The sequence below is a fragment of the Pholis gunnellus genome (genome assembly GCF_910591455.1).
Source record: "Pholis gunnellus genome assembly, chromosome: 11".
Classification (NCBI taxonomy): Eukaryota; Metazoa; Chordata; class Actinopteri; order Perciformes; family Pholidae; genus Pholis; species Pholis gunnellus.
This window is the reverse complement of record NC_136538.1, coordinates 7408500-7427990: the sequence shown is the minus strand read 5'-3', so window position 1 is coordinate 7427990 and position 19491 is coordinate 7408500. Positions and strand designations below refer to the sequence as shown.

The 19491-nt window shown below is 42.7% G+C and overlaps 1 protein-coding gene across 1 annotated transcript; it reads right to left on the bottom strand.

Moving 5' to 3' along the window:
- Positions 1-1945: 1945 nt before the first annotated feature.
- ikzf1 (IKAROS family zinc finger 1 (Ikaros)) lies at positions 1946-18980 on the bottom strand. The gene is given in 9 exon segments (XM_079169357.1): positions 1946-3566; positions 4033-4167; positions 4720-4845; positions 6175-6342; positions 7841-8110; positions 13813-13926; positions 14081-14134; positions 18672-18876; positions 18879-18980. Coding segments are annotated over 9 exon segments (1857 nt in total). The 5' UTR covers positions 18954-18980; the 3' UTR covers positions 1946-2856.
- Positions 18981-19491: the final 511 nt, after the last annotated feature.

The following is a 19491-nucleotide window of genomic DNA, read 5'->3' as shown; positions in this document are numbered from 1 at the left end:
CCTTAAGATTTTCATGAAATCAAACCCAATTCTTTTATGTATGCATTTTTCCAACAATAGTCATTGAATGCATCTACATTCTGTAATCACTTCTCTATTTAGCAGTTTTCATTGTTGGTGGCGGGGTCCGCCATTTCTGCACTGAAATTAAATTGGGAAATTCATAGGAAACGATGTAGCATTTAGTCCAGTTATTTGTAATTATTTCAGAAAACTATTTGACTGAAATCAGATTACATTTGCAATAATTACTGACAAACGTATTAGCAAAACAACACAAGTTTGTTTGGCTGCACTATAAATATAAATATATTTAATCCAACTTTAATCCAAGCGGGTCACAAGATGAATCTGAGGAAAAGGTTCTGCACGTAAGATATTGACTACTTCTACCTCCTCGGGCCTCAAGCAGCCCAAATGAAACCATGTCTAGAGAAGTCCAGAAGGGAAACGTGTCTTCAGTGGAACTGCTAACAACTCATAGGCATCTGAAACGAGACAGGAGGCCCCAAGTAGACATTGCTTCTTTGTAAGATCTCACGAGCCAGACGGGTTGGGAAAAGTATAAAGCGCACAGTATAAATACTCTATTAAAGTACCAGTACCTCAAAATTGTCCTTAAGTACAGCCATTGAGTGAGTATATTTAGTTACTGCGTTGAAGACCCTAAACTTGATGCTGAAATTTGGCCCCACATGTTGGGAAACACTTGCTGAAACAGCGACTGAATTCACAAAGTTTGCAGTGAATGTTCTGTTGTGGCCTTATATTAATAGCACACGGTCATGTAAAGTGTGAAACACCTTGAGTACGAACATCTTGTTGGATCCTTGGCTGAATCCGATTCTTAAAGGAGTGTTTCAGCTGCTTGAAAGGGGAAGTGAGATTTGGGATTCTGGCAGGGCCAGAGTTGGTTGGCCAGATTAATCCCTCTCATGCAAATGCCCTCCCTCCCCTGTTGGGTCCCAGTCAAGCGTGGGGGTGTGGGTGGGGGGGGCCTCAGCGCTGGCCACAGCTGCTTCCCGTTTCTGCTAAATCACACAGCAGCCATCTGGACGAGGCTGCCGCCGCCGCCGCCGAGCTCCTCCTGCCGGCCCCGACCGAGCCTCCGCAGACGGGCCCGGCCCTCAGAGCCCCGGCCCCTGCCTTCTGCTCCAGTGCCCGATCCTACGCTGCTCCTCAGAGGACCACACTCTTCAGGTCCTGGACACGGCACATGTCCACATGCTGGTGTGTGTGTGTGTGTGTGTGTGTGTGTGTGTCTGCTGCTTATGCTATTACCATGTACTCCCTTGATGTCACAATTTTAACACGAGGGTCTCTGTGTGGACAAATGCCCCTGTGATGTTTCAGCCTTCTGTTTGGCATCCTTGGTGAATTCATATGAGGGAATGCTTTTAGTGAAAAAGAATATGTGAGCGTATGGTTTATAACTACAACCGCACTGAAGAAAAGATCGATATTTGACAGAAATTAGCTTTTTTTTTAATGCAAAATCTAAATACTTTGAAACCACTCATGGTAATCGTATGTGGAGAGGTGGTTATTTATTCTCCTCTCACAGTAAATGTTCTCGGTGATTGTGTGTTGTGCACACAAACGCCAGTCATTCACTCTTTCTTGACTCTTCCTTGACAGGCAGGAGAGAGCAGCATCTTGAATGACATCTAAACTTAATTATTTCAGAAGGTTCGAGAGTGAGAAATGAAATCTCCATATTTTTTTTAAGAAGGTAAAAACTTTTCATTAACTCCAGGAATGATTTTCAGTTTAACGTGGACATTTTGACAGCTGGTTATAATAATAAAAATATCCATATGAATTTATAGAGATGATCCCTGCAGGTAGCTGCAGGTCTGTTAGCAGTGGAGCTTTATTCATTAAACTACTCTTTATTACTAGACTCATTCACAGTAACACACAACACTTGCCCGCTCTTTGTGCATATATAAAATATCCTTTATTGATATTTTGCAAGCATAAAGCTCCTTCAAACCTCAAATGGCTCGTTTTCTTTCTGTAAATGAAACAATTCTTAGCCATCAAGTGCCAAAACAAAAAGGCCAGGATAACATTTTCTTCTGATAAAATTCAAAATAAAACCCAGCAGCGGTCCTGTTTTCACCTCAAACACATTTAGTACAGTTGGACAGAAAGAGATGCAGCTTTTATTAACTACTCTACAAACAAACATCGATCACTGTAATAAATACAAAAACAGACAGGCGTGTAAATGTGATATAAATAATATGTAGGTTGTTACAAATACAAGAACAGGTTGAAACTACCGAAAGGGACGTGTGTGGTTATCTACACTGATTGTTTTTATTGATTGTATTTCATTTTCTAAAATAGGTTTTACTGCACTGGAATGCACTGGAAACATTTCGGACACTTTAATAAACAGATTTGTAAATGTGAGGATGGTAATCGTTTCTATACTAAATCTAGAAAAAAAGTTGCTGCATGGTTTTCCAAAAGAAAAGACACATTTTATACATGTGGCAAACTGTAGATACACCATTTAAACCTATGTAGGATTGTGGCTCAGTAACTCTGCTGTGTTATCTTCACTGAACATCATTTTGACTACTCTTCCTTCAGAACACGGCATTTGAAAGTGGAAATAAAAGTCTTGATTTATAGTTGTACATGAATCTGTGTTCCACAAACATGCATACTTTGTATAAAAAACACAACTTTCAGACATCAACAGTGTATTTTACATCTTGCATTTCTTATGCATTTATTTCAGCTGCATGTCGGCATGACTGAGTGTGTGTGTGTGTGGCGTGTTGGCCACACGCACACACCTGTTTGTCTGTGTGGAAGTGTGTGTTCTCTGGTGGACGGGGCTCAGTAGCGATGCTCCCCCCGCGTTATGTGCGAGGAGAACTCGTATCGGTCTTGACTCCGGTGACCACAGAGGTTGCACTCGAAGGGGTCTCTGAAGCCATGGCAGCCCATGTGAATGGTGTACATGACGTGGTCCAGGAAGAGAACGCGGCAGTGTTCGCACCGGTACGCCCTCACCTGCTCCCCGTCTGCCGTCACCACCTTGAAGCCCTCGGACGCCATCTCCATGCTGGCGCGGATGGCCTCGTACTGCCTCTGCTGCTCCTCCTTCACTAGAGGGAGCATGCCGTTCCTCACCCCCGAGGTGATGTGGTTGGTCAGGTAGATGAGGCCGGACGTCGCCCCGCCGGGGCGATCCTCATTGTTGCTCTCGGTGTCCGTGGAGTCCTGGCCGCTGTGGCTGGGCGAGCCGTCCTTCTCGCTGGAGGCGGACTTGGAGTTGGAGAGGAGGAGCAGGTTCTCGGCCGCGTTGTCTTTGGCCGTCAGGCTGAGGCCCGCCCCCGCGTGGCCCTCGGGCGCCGGCTTGTGCAGCGGGTACATGGAGCTGAGACCCACGTCAGAAGAGGAGGCCGGGGAGGTCTGGACCAGAGGCCGGAGCGACTCGGCCCCCAGGTAGCTGATGGCGCTGTTGATGGCCTGGTCGATGACGTGGGGCTGAATCATCTCACCTGCTCCTCCGTCGTAGGAGAGGTCTGACAGACGTTTGTCGCCTGAGGGTTGGGAGAGAGACACAAGAGCGATTACTGTGATTACTTCACATTAATACCGAGCCTGCTCCTCTCTAGCGGAGTTAGAAAATGACTCGCTGTTTTTGTTTCTTCTGGTCTCATATTGGTATTTCTAGTCTCATACTAGCTCTTTTCCAGAGCCTCCTAATTTTCAGTCTTTTATTATGAACTTAATCATCATCTTAATGTAATATTAATATACATGATCAGACACAATTTCAACATTCGAACATAGGCTTTTCTAACAGTGTTTAAACAAGTTAAAGGCACAATTCCTGTTGAGGCTGAACTGCAAAAACAGACTTTTTTTTTCTGTAAAACGTAATAAACACAAAACACACTGCAGCTTCACCTATGCAGCTTTCACAGGCGCAGCGGTTACACAATCAGTATCAGCAAAAGCAGCGATATTGTATATTACACAAAGGAAGCAGATTTCAGCCCTTACCCACAAACTTCTGTGGCATAGTGCTCTTACGCTTAGCTACGTTATTAGCTAGTCTGTCTAGCACCAAGGCTCTGTCAGATCCCATCTGGCTTAAGTCTTCCCTCTGCTCATTCTGGTTGCTTTCTTCCTTTACTACTGGAAAGCAAGACAGAAAAGTAGATTTCAGAGTCAAAGTGATTTGAGTTTGTCCTGTTTATTAAAGTGATGAGCTGGCGCCTGACAACACACACGATGGTACTTTCTGGTCTGATGGTAGGGTTTTCTCACAGAGCGGACTATTCTGACACACTTGGTCTATAAATAAAGTATTTGTTCATGCTCACAGATGAGGTATAGATGTGTTTCTAGGCTTCAGTGCAGAGGTTTAGCACCCTGCACATGAAATATCTCTACAGTCAGTTCATTCGAAATATGACTGCTGGGTAAACATGGATAAAATACAGAACTTTATTCCTGACAACATGATTAAATGGACTAAATTATCCCTGCAATCATTTCACACAGCTGAAGAACTTCTGCATGATATATTCGAATGGAAACGACCGTAATTTGACCTGACCTGTTGGAGCATTTAGTAACAGCTTCGTGGTGCACTGCTGCTGCATGCATAGCGCGTCCTGCACTCGGGGTAAAGTGGGCCCTCAGATTTGGGTGAAAGTGATAGTGTGCGTCTCGTGAGGCACCAACCTGTGTAGATGCTGTTCTGCAGCCCCATGCACTGGAGGTAGTTGTGACACCGCTCCTTGTGCTCCTCGAGAGAGCTGCGCTGCTTGTAACTCCGCCCACAGTAAGCACACTTGTGGGGTTTTCCAACTGCAGAGAAAAAAAAAACCCACATTAGATAAAGTGAACAAGGCAGTGCTATATTGTATGTCATGGTTTATATTAATATGATATTACCTTTATATCTATTTTGGTTTCGTTGCACAATAGAGATTCAACCTATAGTTATATTTATATATTCTGCTGTTCTCACTGCCCTTTTCGGTGGCTCTTTTCTTGGAAAAATACAGGAACTGATTTTACATTTCCAGTTTGAGTGGAAAAAATAGAAGAAGACTAACTGGATATTTAGCACGAAGAGTGGGAAGACAAAGAAAAGAGTACAGCCTACAAAGGGTTCATAGAGAGAAAACCCAACGAAAAAAGACCTGGTAGTACCGCCCAGGTGATCTTTGTAGCTACCGCTGAGGTCATGTCCTCTGTGTTTTTCGTGGGGAATTTGGGAAGCAACTTGGGAGAGTTTAAATTTTACAAATAAAACTTACACATAGTGGGTATGTTATGAGCTGATTCTTGTGTAGAGTGTATATTTTTAAAAATGATGCCAACAAAATAAATAAATAAGGTATTTCCCCATCAGAAGTCTATTCCTGGTCTTTTGGAGAAGGCTTTTAAACTAGATAATAATAGACACAAAGTTGTGGAATTAAATCTATTTTAAAAAGGGGAGCATTGACCTCGGTATTTCTAAAAGTCTGGCTACGGCCCTCGTTTATTTTTGGTGTTTAGTCAATCCCAAAGTCCTGCTGCTTTAAAAACTTACAAGAGCACCAAATGTGTATTAATCCATGGCTGAACGTGGTCCCCAACAAATACACTATTTACTGCAGTTTGAGCAATGTTTGCCAAAAACTACAGTGCCCTGCTCATCCTTTTTGAGACATGACATTATATTCATTGTGACCTGTTTTAAAGCCTGCCTTTGGTAAGAATGAATGGTCTTGGAGCCGAGTGTCACAAACGTAGTAGAAAGTACTGACAGACTAACACGTTATTGGTTTTAAGCCTTTCACGGTAATCGAAGACAGTCAAATAAATTGATTTAAGTTGAAACTGCTGTGCAAGAATCATTTTTGCAAGTTTATCCCTTCACTGTTCTGCCGAGCTGTTCGGAGCAGGCTTTGCAAGGGTGCTGTTTACACCCAAATATTTCATTAGCACATACTTCTGCAAAGCATTTGCAGGAAAAAGAAAAAAGAAAAAAAAGTGACACCATATCTGCACCCTGTCAACTTCCCCTTGCATAGCACTAATCTCTCACCGTATGCACTGCGGAACAGGACATGCCTTTTGAAAAGGCAGTCCAGGAGTTACCACGAGTGCAGAAGTTTTCAGTGAGGGTGACCTTTGCGTACTCACCCGAGTGGGTGCGCAAATGGCCGGTGAGGGCGTCCCTCCTGCGACAGGCGTAGCTGCACAGGTGACACTTGAAGGGTTTCTCCCCCGAATGGAGCTTGATGTGACGCAGCAGGTTGCCCTTCTGGGTGAAAGAGGCACCGCACTGGCTGCACTGAAACGGACGTTCTCCTGAGGACAACAACACAACAGATGCACACTATTGTAAAGAGGCAGCTCAAAACACAGCGCGTATGTTTTACTGGCACTCACTTTTATATGTTTTTATTTTATGTTCTTGATTTTTTTTTTAATGTTTTTTCTTCATTGCACCACTCTCCCTGACCTCCCTGCGTTTGATCCCGCCACTGACGGCGACAAAAGCACAAAGTCTCTTGTCTTTTAATGCGTGGATGGAGGAGCGCGCTGCAGGAAATGTGGGGTCGCTGCACTACAAGCACGCCGAGCGCCAGAACAAGCCGGATGACGGAGCGTCTCCGGGGCCGAGAGCGCTCCAGCAGCCTGCGAGAGGGTTTCACAGCAGAGTGACACTCCATCTCTCCGTGCTCCCCCTGCCCCACCGGCTTCTGGCGCTCTGATCGAACAAGAGCCTTTCAGACTCAGCCTGCCAGTTCCGTAATGCACCATTGCCTGGGTCAATTTGATCTGAAAATCTCATTTTTTCCATTTCTTCGTCTCTAAAATAAGAGCGGCACATCACAATGCAAATTCAGCCTCATTTGAATAAAGCGAAGGAAACACTTTGTGTTGAGAGCCAGTCTTCCTGATCAGCGCTTCTGGAATAAACCAATATCCAGCCTCTCCGAGTGTTGTGGCATTCTGTGTGAACGTTTTAATATGGCTTTTTTTTCTCTTTTTTTCTCAAAGGCCCCCCATAAAATAAGAGTCACCAGTGAAGCAGCAAAAATATATAAAAAAGGAAATTCATTAAAAATGCATTTCAGGAGCAAAGACTCACCACAGAGTATTTTCTATTTAAATAGGAGGCACTTCATTATATCTTTTATTGTACTTTCTTTTGCATTTACATTAGTCTAGTGTTCCTTTCTTCCATTTTGAGTTTCATTAGTTTCTAAAGCTTGACAGCTAAGTGCCTTTTTCAAAAATGTTCCCCACCACTGGTTTGGCTTCATTACAATAGAATATCAATTTTGAAATTCGAAAAAACTTTTAATAGCCAGATAATTGTCACTTCATAGAGATTCCATTTAATTGCCGCAGATATATCCTGTTTCTCAACTGAGGGCATGTTTTTTCGGACCAAGTTCTTCTCTGCTACTTTATCGCTGTAATAATTTGATAAGTTGCCGTTGCTTGTTATGTGTTAATCCAGTCATTTAGATGAACAATAATGACTGCTAATGGTATGCTCAAAGTCTATTTCACGCACGATAGGAAGGCTTACATGCATACAGCCAAAACGACTCAGTATAAGGGTGACTGCAAACATAAGAACAGGCTCTAATGTTTATTTATGCATCATGGTACTGCTGGTGTTAGTAGGAGACAACCAATCTAAGCTTCATTTATGCCATTTAAAGTCTGAAGAAATGCTCTACACATGTGCGGGGGAGCCACGGCAGACACCTTTCTACCCCTCATCCATCCTCTCATACTGACAGTGAACATGGGTGCACATGAAGGGCAAGAAGTATTGCAGGTGGCTTACCAGTGTGGCTTCGCTTGTGCACCATCAACACATTGGGGCCAATGCAAACTATCCCACAGATATCGCACTTGAGCTTCCCGTTGGGCAGCCGGATACCGCCGGCCGAGGAGAAGGCCTTGGCTTCGAAGCTCGGCTGAGAGCCGTTCACTTTGGCCCCCGGGGCATCGATCACGCGCAAGTCTTCCGCGCACTCTTCCTCCTCCACGCCATTCATGTCACAGGCCAGCCCATTCTCCTCATCACTGCGAGCCTCAACTTTAATGTTACAGGCTGGAAAAAAGGGCAAGGTGGGGGGCCACGGTTTAGAATAGGAGCATGATTCTTTCATGATGTTATGTACTAAAGATGGGCAATTATCAGTGTGGTATTGATACTGTGACATGAGAATAGATAGAGCTGCTTATTGTAACATTGTGGTGTAGCCTTGAAGTTATGAAAGGCTTCATAATATGAAAGTGAAACGATTTTGTGAACCTGAGTGACTGTCCTCACTGAAAGAACTGATGTTTATAATAAATGACTTTATCTCACTGATTATTTCTAAAAACTATTTCATTTTGTTTGGTATGACTTGGTTTGTTCATTCTAAGTAAAAACATAGTTTAAGTATGTCACTAATATTGTTCTTCTTAATCTTTATGTTTTTTTCATAATTTACCTGACAGATTGTCATAGATAAATTATTCCTCGTCTCATGTTTTGCATTTTATTTTGGTGAGATGCTTCCTTAAAGTTCTCTTCTTTTTTTTCTCTGAATGAGACATCACATTATGTGTGACATTGTTCTTTTTTTTTTTTTTTACTTGTTCAAATAAGTTTCCTGCAGCCATGAAACTGAACTTTAATAAGACCTGGCTTTATTGTAGCCAATGTGTTTCTGTTCATCCCCTCGCTCCTCTGTCGGGACAGACACTGTGTTTAACGGCACTGCAACTGCACTATAGTATAACTAGGGCAACAATGGTTCTGCAAGGGAAAACCTCCTTTACTGCACAATGCAACATTTTCATGTTTACCAGGATGTTGCACCAAAACTTCAAAAGCTTTCCCTTTCACTTTAGACATTTCTGTGAATAAAGCCTGTTTAAAAATCAAGAAACTTCAGATAAGATCAACCTACTCATCTAAACCGTAGACTATACTGCCTATTTATTTCCCTACAGCATGGCTGCACAGGGATACACAGGTAGATAGCGTGCTTACTGTTTGAGGATGTCAGTGATGAAGAAACACACAGATCATCTAGCAACATCACACTTTGGTAAAACAAATGACAGCAAGATAAACAGGAAACAGAGACACAGGAAGCAGTGTGAAACTAGGGACGACGGCGGTGTCTATCAGAGCAAGAGAGTGCGATGTACACACGCAGGCACAAATAAGACAAACTCACATTCGGCCATTTCACTATTTAGACGGGTTTTAATCCTCCTAATGCAAGCCTTTCAGAGTACAGGAACTAAATGCTGCATGATTGATGAATGGCAACTCTAATTTATACCAAAACTATAATCTCCACTAAATGTGTGGTGTTCCCAAAGTGATCACAAAAGAGAAGTGTCCTCTGTGCCCAACTACCTGCTCCTTCTTTTCCCACCACAGAGCAGTTAAGAGAACTGACAGTTCTTGCAAGTCCCACAGCTACACCAGCTTGTGGTTTGCATGTCACGGTTGCAGCCTGGTTTCCCCATGCCTCTACCTCTGTTTGTACAACTGAAGAGGAAGAAGTGGAAATCATGAAATATAGGAATCCATGGAAAAGGGGAAGCTTCAGAAAGAGGGCCTGTCTAACTGAAATACTAAGAATTATGGAGAAGTGACAGAAAGGGAAGCATGGGAAAGGAATTGTAAAACAGCCTGTAACTGAAACCTGGTTGTTGTTGTTTTTTTTCCTTTTGTAGGAGTTTTGTTTTTAACGAGAGCACATAAATCTCCTAATGTACAGAGTGTTAGAGAGGAGGAGATGGAGAACACCAACAGAGTAGGATCATGAGCTGTTTATGATCGCTGTTTCCGAATCAATGTAGCACAATCCCATCGTCCATCTCCACGCACAATCTGCTCATCTGTTAAAATTCTGTGGACAAACTCTCGTGTCTTGTTGCTGAGCAGATGAGATAAGAGAGACACCAGCCGTGCACGCATAGGGAAGGAAAGGCTTCACTGTTTGTAAAAACAAAATGGTGCTTATGTTCTATTAAAGTGAAAACGCTGATGATGAGTTTCGGTAATATTCATTACATGTTTTTTTTTTTAAATATAGCAAGCATTTATCCATTACTTTTCTCTATTTATCCTTTACTTTCAACTATATAACCTTTTATCCACAATATTAACTATTTTGAAGTCTTTTAACGTTACCTATTTTACCCATGTATTCATTACTGTTAGCTAACTATTTTAAATGTGTATCCATTACTCTGACATAACGTGGACTATTTTAACCTTTTATGCTTTTTAGCTAACATCATTCTCTATTTATCATTACTTTCAACTATTTAACCTTTTATCTATATCATAACTATTTTATCAATGTATCCATTACTGTTAGCTAACGTTAACTATTTAAACTGTTTATTCATTACATCTAACTGTTTCTCTACTACTACTACATTACACACACTCTCAACGAGTGGTGTTCCCCTGACTCAATATGAGAATGTTTTTTTAATTTTTATTTCAAATTGTAACTTCTATTTTTCATTTTTTTGTTCCTTTAACTACAATCGTCCCCGGAAACACACCTGGTTGGGAAACACTCACGTAAAACCCGTTTGCTCCTCCTATGACATTTTGTGTCAGGTTGAGCAAGAGAATTACAACCTGTACTAAGCAGCCGGAGCCATCTCTCTCAGAGACTTTACGTTGCACATGTTACAAATTATGGGTATGAATTTCTCACTTGAACCACTGCCGGGTTTCAGTCAGATATAAGCACTTCATGTAAGGAGGGATTTTTTTTTTTAGGGCGAGTGATCAGGTTTGGGACATTTGCATATCACAGAGCTCGAAAGCAAAACTCTAAAAGTGGCTACACCACTTCAACACTCTTAATTTAATTTATGGTTTTAGCCACATAACCTCTGGTTGCCACAGTTTTCTGGGTAACTGAAGTACGTTACTAATGTCAACAGGGAGTTGTAAAATGATGTACCAATAAAAAGGCTTAATAGAACTATTGCTCAGAATTGGCAGGAGAGAACTGTCTCTGCACATGGAAATGTAGCTACGGTTAATAAAAAACAAAATAAAAATATAAAAAGGTGTATACTGAAGGCTACATAAGAAATTGTGTTTCTTCACATTTATTTCAGAATTCTTTGAACAATTAACTTTAAAAAACCTTTGTGTTTATCTGTGGTTGTCAGGTTTTCAGCCAGCTAAAGCAGCCAGAAGGGAACCATGAACGCTGGGCTGCCCCCCCACTTCTCATGGATAAGGGGAAGTTGTGACTGAATTGGGAATAGGAAGAAGGCTTTTTAATTTTTTATCTTGTTTGTCACGGTCACACATCCTGATTTGCTCGTTTTGGGAAGCAAGGGTCAGATAAACAAAAAAGGTTGCAATAAAATGGTTATAACCTGATGTGGATCTAATCCTCAGGTTACAGATGAAGGGGTAGAATGAAACAATAACAAATACTGAGAGAGGTGACTTACTAATATACATCTAAAAAAAAAGCTATTGTACTAGTGTAAAAGACGTATTTTTGTACAAAAATAAGAAATAATTGGAAGATCGGAAGCCATTTAGCAAGTGTGTTAGTTCTGCAGCGTGGAAACACAGGGAGCCTGCTGGAGGTTCCTGTTACTGACTTGTGCTGCTCTCACTGCCTGAAAATAACCCCGTGTGCAAAACATGGGACCACATGTGTTAAACCACGCCAGTAACACTCTCGACGCCAAAAACAGCCTGCTTTTCCCCTCACACTTTGTTTTCTTTCAGAAACTCGCCTCCACATTTTCGGGAACTAGACAGCTCAGTCTCCCTCTTAGTCTCATGTCTCTGAAATAGCAACGGCTACTATCTGAATCACCGAAAGTGAAAGAAAAATCATTTCACTGGGATGTCGAGAAGGCCATCGTACCGCCTTGTGACTTTAACCAAATATGCTTCCATTCAAATGTTCATTTGAAGCAACACAAGACAATTAAATGAATTTAGTTTGCATTTTTGTGACAATTTACTAAACACAAAAACCTTGCAGCGTTGTGAATGCACAGTGACAGTGACGATCCCAGGCTGTGAAGACTTATTTGCAACAGGAAATAACCTAGGTTTTGAGGTTTTGAGCTTTCGATACTTTGAGGTCCGTGTCCCACATATAGTCCCCCTGCTTTTGGCCTTTTTTCACGACAGAGAACTGAGCAGCACATGATCCTGGGTGATAATTATAACTCATTCTGCCTTTTATCACAGAGGCAGCCATGCATAGATGTACCAGATACTTGCACTTCCCTTCTTTCTCTCTGCCCCTATATAGACACACGTACACACACACACACGCGAAGTGATCACACTCTTATAGGGAATGAACAGAAACTCACATGTAGTACATAAAGACATACGAGCTGTGCCCTCTCAACTCTTAAACCATGAAAGTCAGACATTTAGATCAGCTGCTTTCTGACTATTTCCCCCACAGATTGTACTAAACGTCCATCATTCCACTGAGATGAGATGTACACAGTCGTATAAAACATGGCTCTGCAAAAGCTCCCTAACTCGATTCAACACGTGTTGATTGTTGCCATCGCAGCACTTGTTCAGAACTGATTTCTGAGCTCTGAGCTCAACAGTTGTAAATTCAAACAGAGAGTCTTTGTGAGTAAGCGTGCGTGTGTGTGTGTGTGTGTGTGTGTGTGTGTGTGTGTGTGTGTGTGTGCAGGTGTGTGACCTATGTGGTGTAGTGATGCACTGATATCGGCCCTCTTCCTGAACTCTTTATCTCCAGGAGTGTTGAAACTGTCTGATGGTAAGTTCTTCTTAGGAAACTCTTGCACATCCTATTTCAGTTGAACTGAGTTGCACCTCTTTAGGCACATTTCACATCTCAAACTCCGAGTCTTTACGTTTCTATGTCTTCCATATCTCCTGTCTTTGTGATTGGTGATGATTTAATAAATAAAGTAAATGAATGACAATGGCCCTCATGTGAATTCACCTCATCTGAGCGCATCTTCAAAGCGGTGACTTCCCCTATCATTTTGGACATTCAGTGAACGTATTAAATGTTTATAATTTCATACATATACAACAACTTAGAAACATTACCTGTATTATTTAAGCTATGAAAACTGAATTTCATGTCTGATTCATCTTGCTGTCATGTAAAACTGATTAGCTTTTAATGACCAATAATGATTCCCCCTGATTTTTCACAAACCACCCATGTTAGGGGACTTGAGATAAATATACGGCGCCCCGATGTGAATCCCCCCTAGCATGCTTCATCCTTATTTTCACCATGATATTCCCTGGCTTGATGTTCACAAACTCAAATCAAGGCCACATTAGCTATTCCTTAAGATTCGGCTTATTAATGACATGCCATGGATCAAAGGGATTTTTTTTTCTTTTACCTTTTCTGCCAATGACCTAAATGTGTCTCTTTGCAGCTTTAAATTAATTTTTCCAAGGGATTTGGAACGGCAAATATCTCCCACTGGATGTGTATGGGATTAAGTTGTAAAAACATTTTAATGCCTTTTTTATGAATATATATGTTATGCTTTTGATACTGACATTACTTTCATTTAACCATTTTACACTGATCTGGATGCTTTGGGAGTGAACACGTCACTGTTGGGAAAGGCACTGCGGTGGGTTTGACTCGTTTCGATTGCTGCTTCATGGATACACTCAATTTAACGTAGCAATCACGCACTTGGATTACTTCGTTCTTAATTCGCACAAGCATCAGTGATGTTCTGGGTGGCTGTGGGTGCGTTTGGTGAGACGTTGCCTCGTACCTTTGTCCCCTCTGTTGTTCTGCTGGTGGGTGGAGCTGGCTGACAGGTCCTCGGGGACGGCCATGGGGTCCTCTGCCTCCTCGGATGCGTCGTTGATGAGGGGGCTGTCCCGGCCTGGGGAGACACACACATCACTCACCACGTGGCCCCCTCCACGTGTCTCATTCAGGAGACGCAATTTTACCTCCGGGCGCTGTAAGAGCCTGTTTGTTGGGCCTATTGTGTCTACTTTCTGCACTATACGGCTCAATCATGCAATGGGTTTTACCTGGCATCTGGGCCATTTCCTGGGCCTCCTCCGTCTCCATGCGGTGCAAGTACTCTAATGGGAGAGAGATGGAGATGTAGAGTTTAATCAAGTGCAGGCGGAGAAAACAACATTATAAAAAGCCAGAGTGGAGTAAAGGGTGTACTTCTCGGCGTGACTTTGTCACCTCAGTGAGATCACTGTTGTCACCGCCGCAGACACACCACTGTCCCCCACATTACATTACAAAGAATCACAGACATTTTCATTACAAGTCTGACAGAGAGACTGAGCTCGGAGAGTGGCTTGGCTCCGGCTGACGGGGCCCGCTGGTAGCGGCGGGTCGCTGGGAACGGGCTTTCAGACCACATTTGTTATTTATTGTTAATTTCCTGCCACGTAATCATCCAAAAATGCAAACTGACTGCCGCAAAATTAAGCAGAAAATTAACTGGCCCCAGGTCACGAGGATGCGGGTGTTCTCCGCTCACAGCTGATCGGTGCTCGTGTTCTCTCTAATTTACTGAGCATGCATCGCTGAGCCCGCGGCCTGGGCACAGACGCATACGAGCCACAATCAGAAACAAAGAGCGGGGAGGACAGAGAGGGAGAGTAATAGAGAGGAGACGGGGACAGAAGAGCAGCGAGATAGTTATAGAGGCAGAGACGTAGACAGCAATGGGAGGGCAAGAAGTCAGGAGATTGAACGCAACAGGAAGACGCGGAGAAAATAAAAGAGACAGAAAAGCAGGCCGAAGGACAGAGAAGTTCTCTTTATTCATGAATTCTTCTTTTCTTTTTCTTTTTTTTTTTTTTAGAAGCAATCCTCCGGCCAGGGCTGAATATCTGAGGAGTCACCAGTGCTCGTGGCCCCATTAATAATGGATGGCCCTCAAGCCTGCAGCAGATGGGCCCGACAGCCTCAGCCCCAGCTCCGCCACTTCAAGAAGCCCTTGGTGGGGCCGCTGCCCAGTCCAAGCAGCCTCACAGGGAGAAGTGAAGCTCCCGAAAATAGCGAAACAAGCCCAAGGGAGAAGGGGAACCTAGGCCTTCCTGTTTTACTGACAGATGGCTCCACACATTTGGAACAAATAGTGGGAAGCGACCGGGCCGCTCTGTCGCAACGCACAACATTCTGCGGAGTCAAGTCAGGAGCTCGGTGGCATGCAGACGCCCAGGATGCAAGTGTGAGGAGGGGGGGGGGGGGGGACAAAGGTCACTGGTGCAGAAGATTTGTCCAGCACAACACTGGGGTGTTGCGTGTTACTGTGCTGAGCGTTCCCTCTGCAGCTCCCTTCTTCAGCATCTGGAGTTTGGAGGTCGGGGGCAGAGGGCGGGTATATTCTCATGTGCCATTTTTTTTTGTTTTTTTTGTGGGCAGATGGCGCGAAGGGGAAACACGGATGTGTCGGCGGGGGGGCTTCAGCAGAAATAAAAAAGAGAGTTCCTACATTCAGCCACAACCCACTTGCGTAGGCATGTGGAAAGTAAGGTGCACGAAGAATATTCAGGAAGTTGCTATTTTGTGATACTCTTTTCATGCTGCTTTTATATTCTACGTGTTACCGACATTTTATTTTTACTATTTTAAAAACTTATCCCATTTAGTTTTTTGTTGTGATTTAGATATCGTGCCTTAATTTTCCCTCGCCAAAGTTTAAAGTCCTACTTTGATGACATTTTTTTTTTAAAGATAATCTACTGTGCAACTTCAACGTTTTCATCAAATTTAACAGTCATGACTTTTTTGTCATTTATTTAATCAAATTAAACTGAAATTATGAAAATAGCAGGAGTTTCACACCGTATTGCTCATGTCCTGGTTGTTGTTGGGGGATGTGTGTGTGTGTGTGTGTGTGTGTGTGTGTGTGTGTGAGCGTATGAACTGGGGGCAGGTGGAATCTTTCAACCAGTGAAATGGAAGTCACAGAAAAGACTTTTGACACAGTGCAGGGGGACTGGAAAAGTTTTGGTCTGAGTATACGTCAAGTGAGGAGAGGCAGGAAGAGGCTTGTGGGTTGACAGAATTCTCGGTCCTCCTCCTGTGTGTGTGTGTGTGTGTGTGTGTGTGTGTGTGTATGTATGTGTGCGCGTTTGGTGGATGGTGGGGGGGGGGGGGGGGGGGGTGCAAAAGCAACACCAGGGAGCAGGGTGGAGATGAGAAACAACAAAACCGTTAACAGATACTGAGGACCACACCAGCAAAGTTTGGATACCCAGGAGGAAGCTTAAGGCACTGGTGTGTATGTTTAAATAAGTGCACATAGTGCACACTTAACACTGGACCACACGAAGCAACACTCAAGTACAGAAATGAGGAAAAAGACATTTGTGTGTTTCAGTTAGAATTGAAACAAGTTTTATGTCATTAAAATTGTTTTAAAAATAATCCCAAAAATCTATTTTTTTAATTATAATTCAACATTATAGCGTAATTTGATTTAAAAAAATCCGTTACCTTTAATTAAACATTTAAAAACAAAATAAAAGTGTGATTTATGGCCCAGGAGGTTCATGTTAAATATCTTTTTCATGTTTCTGCTTATGACAATTGGACCTTTGGCAGAAATAAAACATATACATATGTATATATATATAATAGTTTGACACTATATAAACTCACTCACTCCGATTACATGCACAAACAGTACGAATCATAATTCTCTACTCTCACACACTCTACTAAAAGTTTCCACTTCAGACAGTCACGAAACAGACCTACTGACGATTAATGAAAACATCTGAATTGATAATTTTCACTCCCGCGCGTGGGTCGTATGAGTAGTAATGAAGCTGTGGCCGCTTTCTTATCAGCCATCAGCCATTAGGATTAGAGATTAGCCCACACTGCCAAGCAATGTGGTGCACGGTCACCTTTGTTCATATGCACATGGAGACTCTCATCAGTAATTCATGAAATGTATGGGTGTGAGTGGGTAGATAGTGTTAGCGGATGTGTTCTGGGAGCCCGCCGAGGGGGTGAGGGGAGAGTAAAGGTGCGCTGAAGAGAAGTTTCCTTCATTTGCATCTGACACACTTCACTAGTCTGCTATTCAGACAGTACAATCATTTTAATAACTGTCTGCCTTCCTCTGCCCTCCCCCCTCCCCCTCCTACTTCTGTTTCTACTGACAAGAAAGATGATGTATCTGCAGACAGATTTGCAGCACTTTCCGCACTTCTCTTTCCAACTGAGATATGAAAAAGTCCTATGTGTGCAGGTACCGGGGTTCCTTTCTGAGTTTTTAAATCGGTCTAACATCTGAAACTAACGTAGCTTTTCTACTAACTTTGCCGAGTGTTAGTTCATGTTGGATATTTGCATTTAAGTGTGATTTTAGTGAATTATCAACTTCCCTTCAATGTTTCAAACTATAGAAAAATGACATTTTACTTGAAAGCAAAATTAAAATGCATTCATATTTGCTAAAAAATTAAAAAAAAATCATATTACATCAAACAAAGATGCTCTCCTGCAGTTTAAGCTCGGAAAAGAAACTAATGGAAACTCATTGACTTGGTGCTTTACATCTGAGCAGCGCCACTTTAAAGATAAAACTAGTTAGATTAATTCTTAATTTGATCAAAAGCCAATATATATATATATATTATTTTTTTTGCAGGTGCTCAACTACTAGAAGGAACTTTATTTTGTACGTGTTGAAAAGATGAAAACACTATTTCCTCAACAGTTCTCATCTCTGTTTTTCTGTCTGGGCGTTGATGAACTACTTTCCACCTCAGTGTAAAAAGTTCCATCAGTCCTGCCTACATGTGTGTTTTTTCTTCCCTTCACACAGACGTTTAACAACTAACTGAGACTGTGGTTCGAACAGGTGAATACAAAGACTAACGGTATGAGAAATGATCAGATTTATCGATTATTAATGTACACGAGCGCTAGAGTTTGCGTAGTGATTTCCTGTTTAAGCAGCGCTAAAGTATTTTCACATACGGTTTGGGTTTTTGGACCCGTTCAAAAATTGCGTCTTAATCAAAAGTCGTTGTTTTTTCCCTAAAATGTGTATTTTAATATTTTATTAAACTTAAGACAGGCCTACAGAGGGATTATCTGAAGTTTACTGAGCGCGCACATCAGTTGCAACAGGTGCTGTAACAGGCGCGTAACAACCTATAAAACAGGTTAGAATCAGAGCGAAATGCCTCGATAATTAGGAGGAAATCTTAGACATTACGTTAGTGTTTTTAGATAAATCCAAGTGATTGTGAAATAAATTATCCATGTGTTCCCGAAAGAAAAAGAGACAGGAAAAAAAAGAGGAACATTCCACTACTTCCGTTAAAAAGCTGACTATTTAGTAACGAACGACACGGAAAAGTGACAATAGTTTTATGTATTTCCTAATTAAAAGGTACTCTGCTTTGTTAATCCGCTACATGTCCTACACCGGCGGAGAATAACGCGCACCAAACGGGATCTGATGCTGCGGCGCACCTGCACCGAAACTATAAGGAGAGTCTTTTCTCTCTTTTTTTTCCAGTCAGGTGCCAAATGTTTCCTAAAACTCTTGAGAAGAAGTTTAATTTAGAGGTGTCGCTCGAGCCCTGGAGGTCGGCGTGGAGCTGAAAAGCGCGGTGGAAGTCACTTTACCTGCTATTCCTTGAGTTTGCAGTATGAAGTTCTTCCAACTCTCCCCGGCTCCATGTGCAGAAGGTCGCAGCGCCGCAGCGGCCCCATGGAGCTGCGCCCTGAGTCCCTCCCCTCTCCACTGCACTTCCTCGTTCCAGCCCAACATGACTATGTCTCTGAGCTCGGCTGGGGCATTTTGCTCGCTTTTATCCACAGGCCGAGTCTGCAGCGGGGAGTCGATCCGCCGAGCCCTTGGCACTTGCTTTGTGCCGTGCCAATAAAAGCTGACACCCAGTAGACCATTACTGGCAGCCATGCATGAGATGGGATGAGGCGCGCGAGGAGAGTGGACCATTCATTGTTTATTTATTTCATTCTCACCGAGGAAGCTGACGGGGGTGGGGGGGGGGGGGGTCCTCCTTACTTGCATATTGGACAGCTCCCCTTCTGTCACCTGTTCTGGCAGTCCATGAAATTAACACGAGTGTTTCCTTTCCCATGTAATGAGTTTCTTTCTCTTTCTCTCTTTAATGTTTCATCCATTTGCCTTTGCTCTTTCTCTCCGGTTATGGCTGCCCTTAGAGTCAAAGCATTCGGTCTGTCCCGCCTCATCACACCAGCGAGTGTCCAGATGTCACAACCTGAGCACATCGTCTCTTTATTATTATTTTCAACATTTCACTCATTGATACTTTCTGTTTTGAGACTGGCTCCGTCCCGCAGAAGTGCATTATGTTTACTGAAATGTGGTCTTCCCTCTGGTTGTGTTTGCAAACCAACGCTGAAGCCACCGGCTCTGCGAAGTCCAAACCCATCGAGGACATTTCAGTTTTCGGATGAG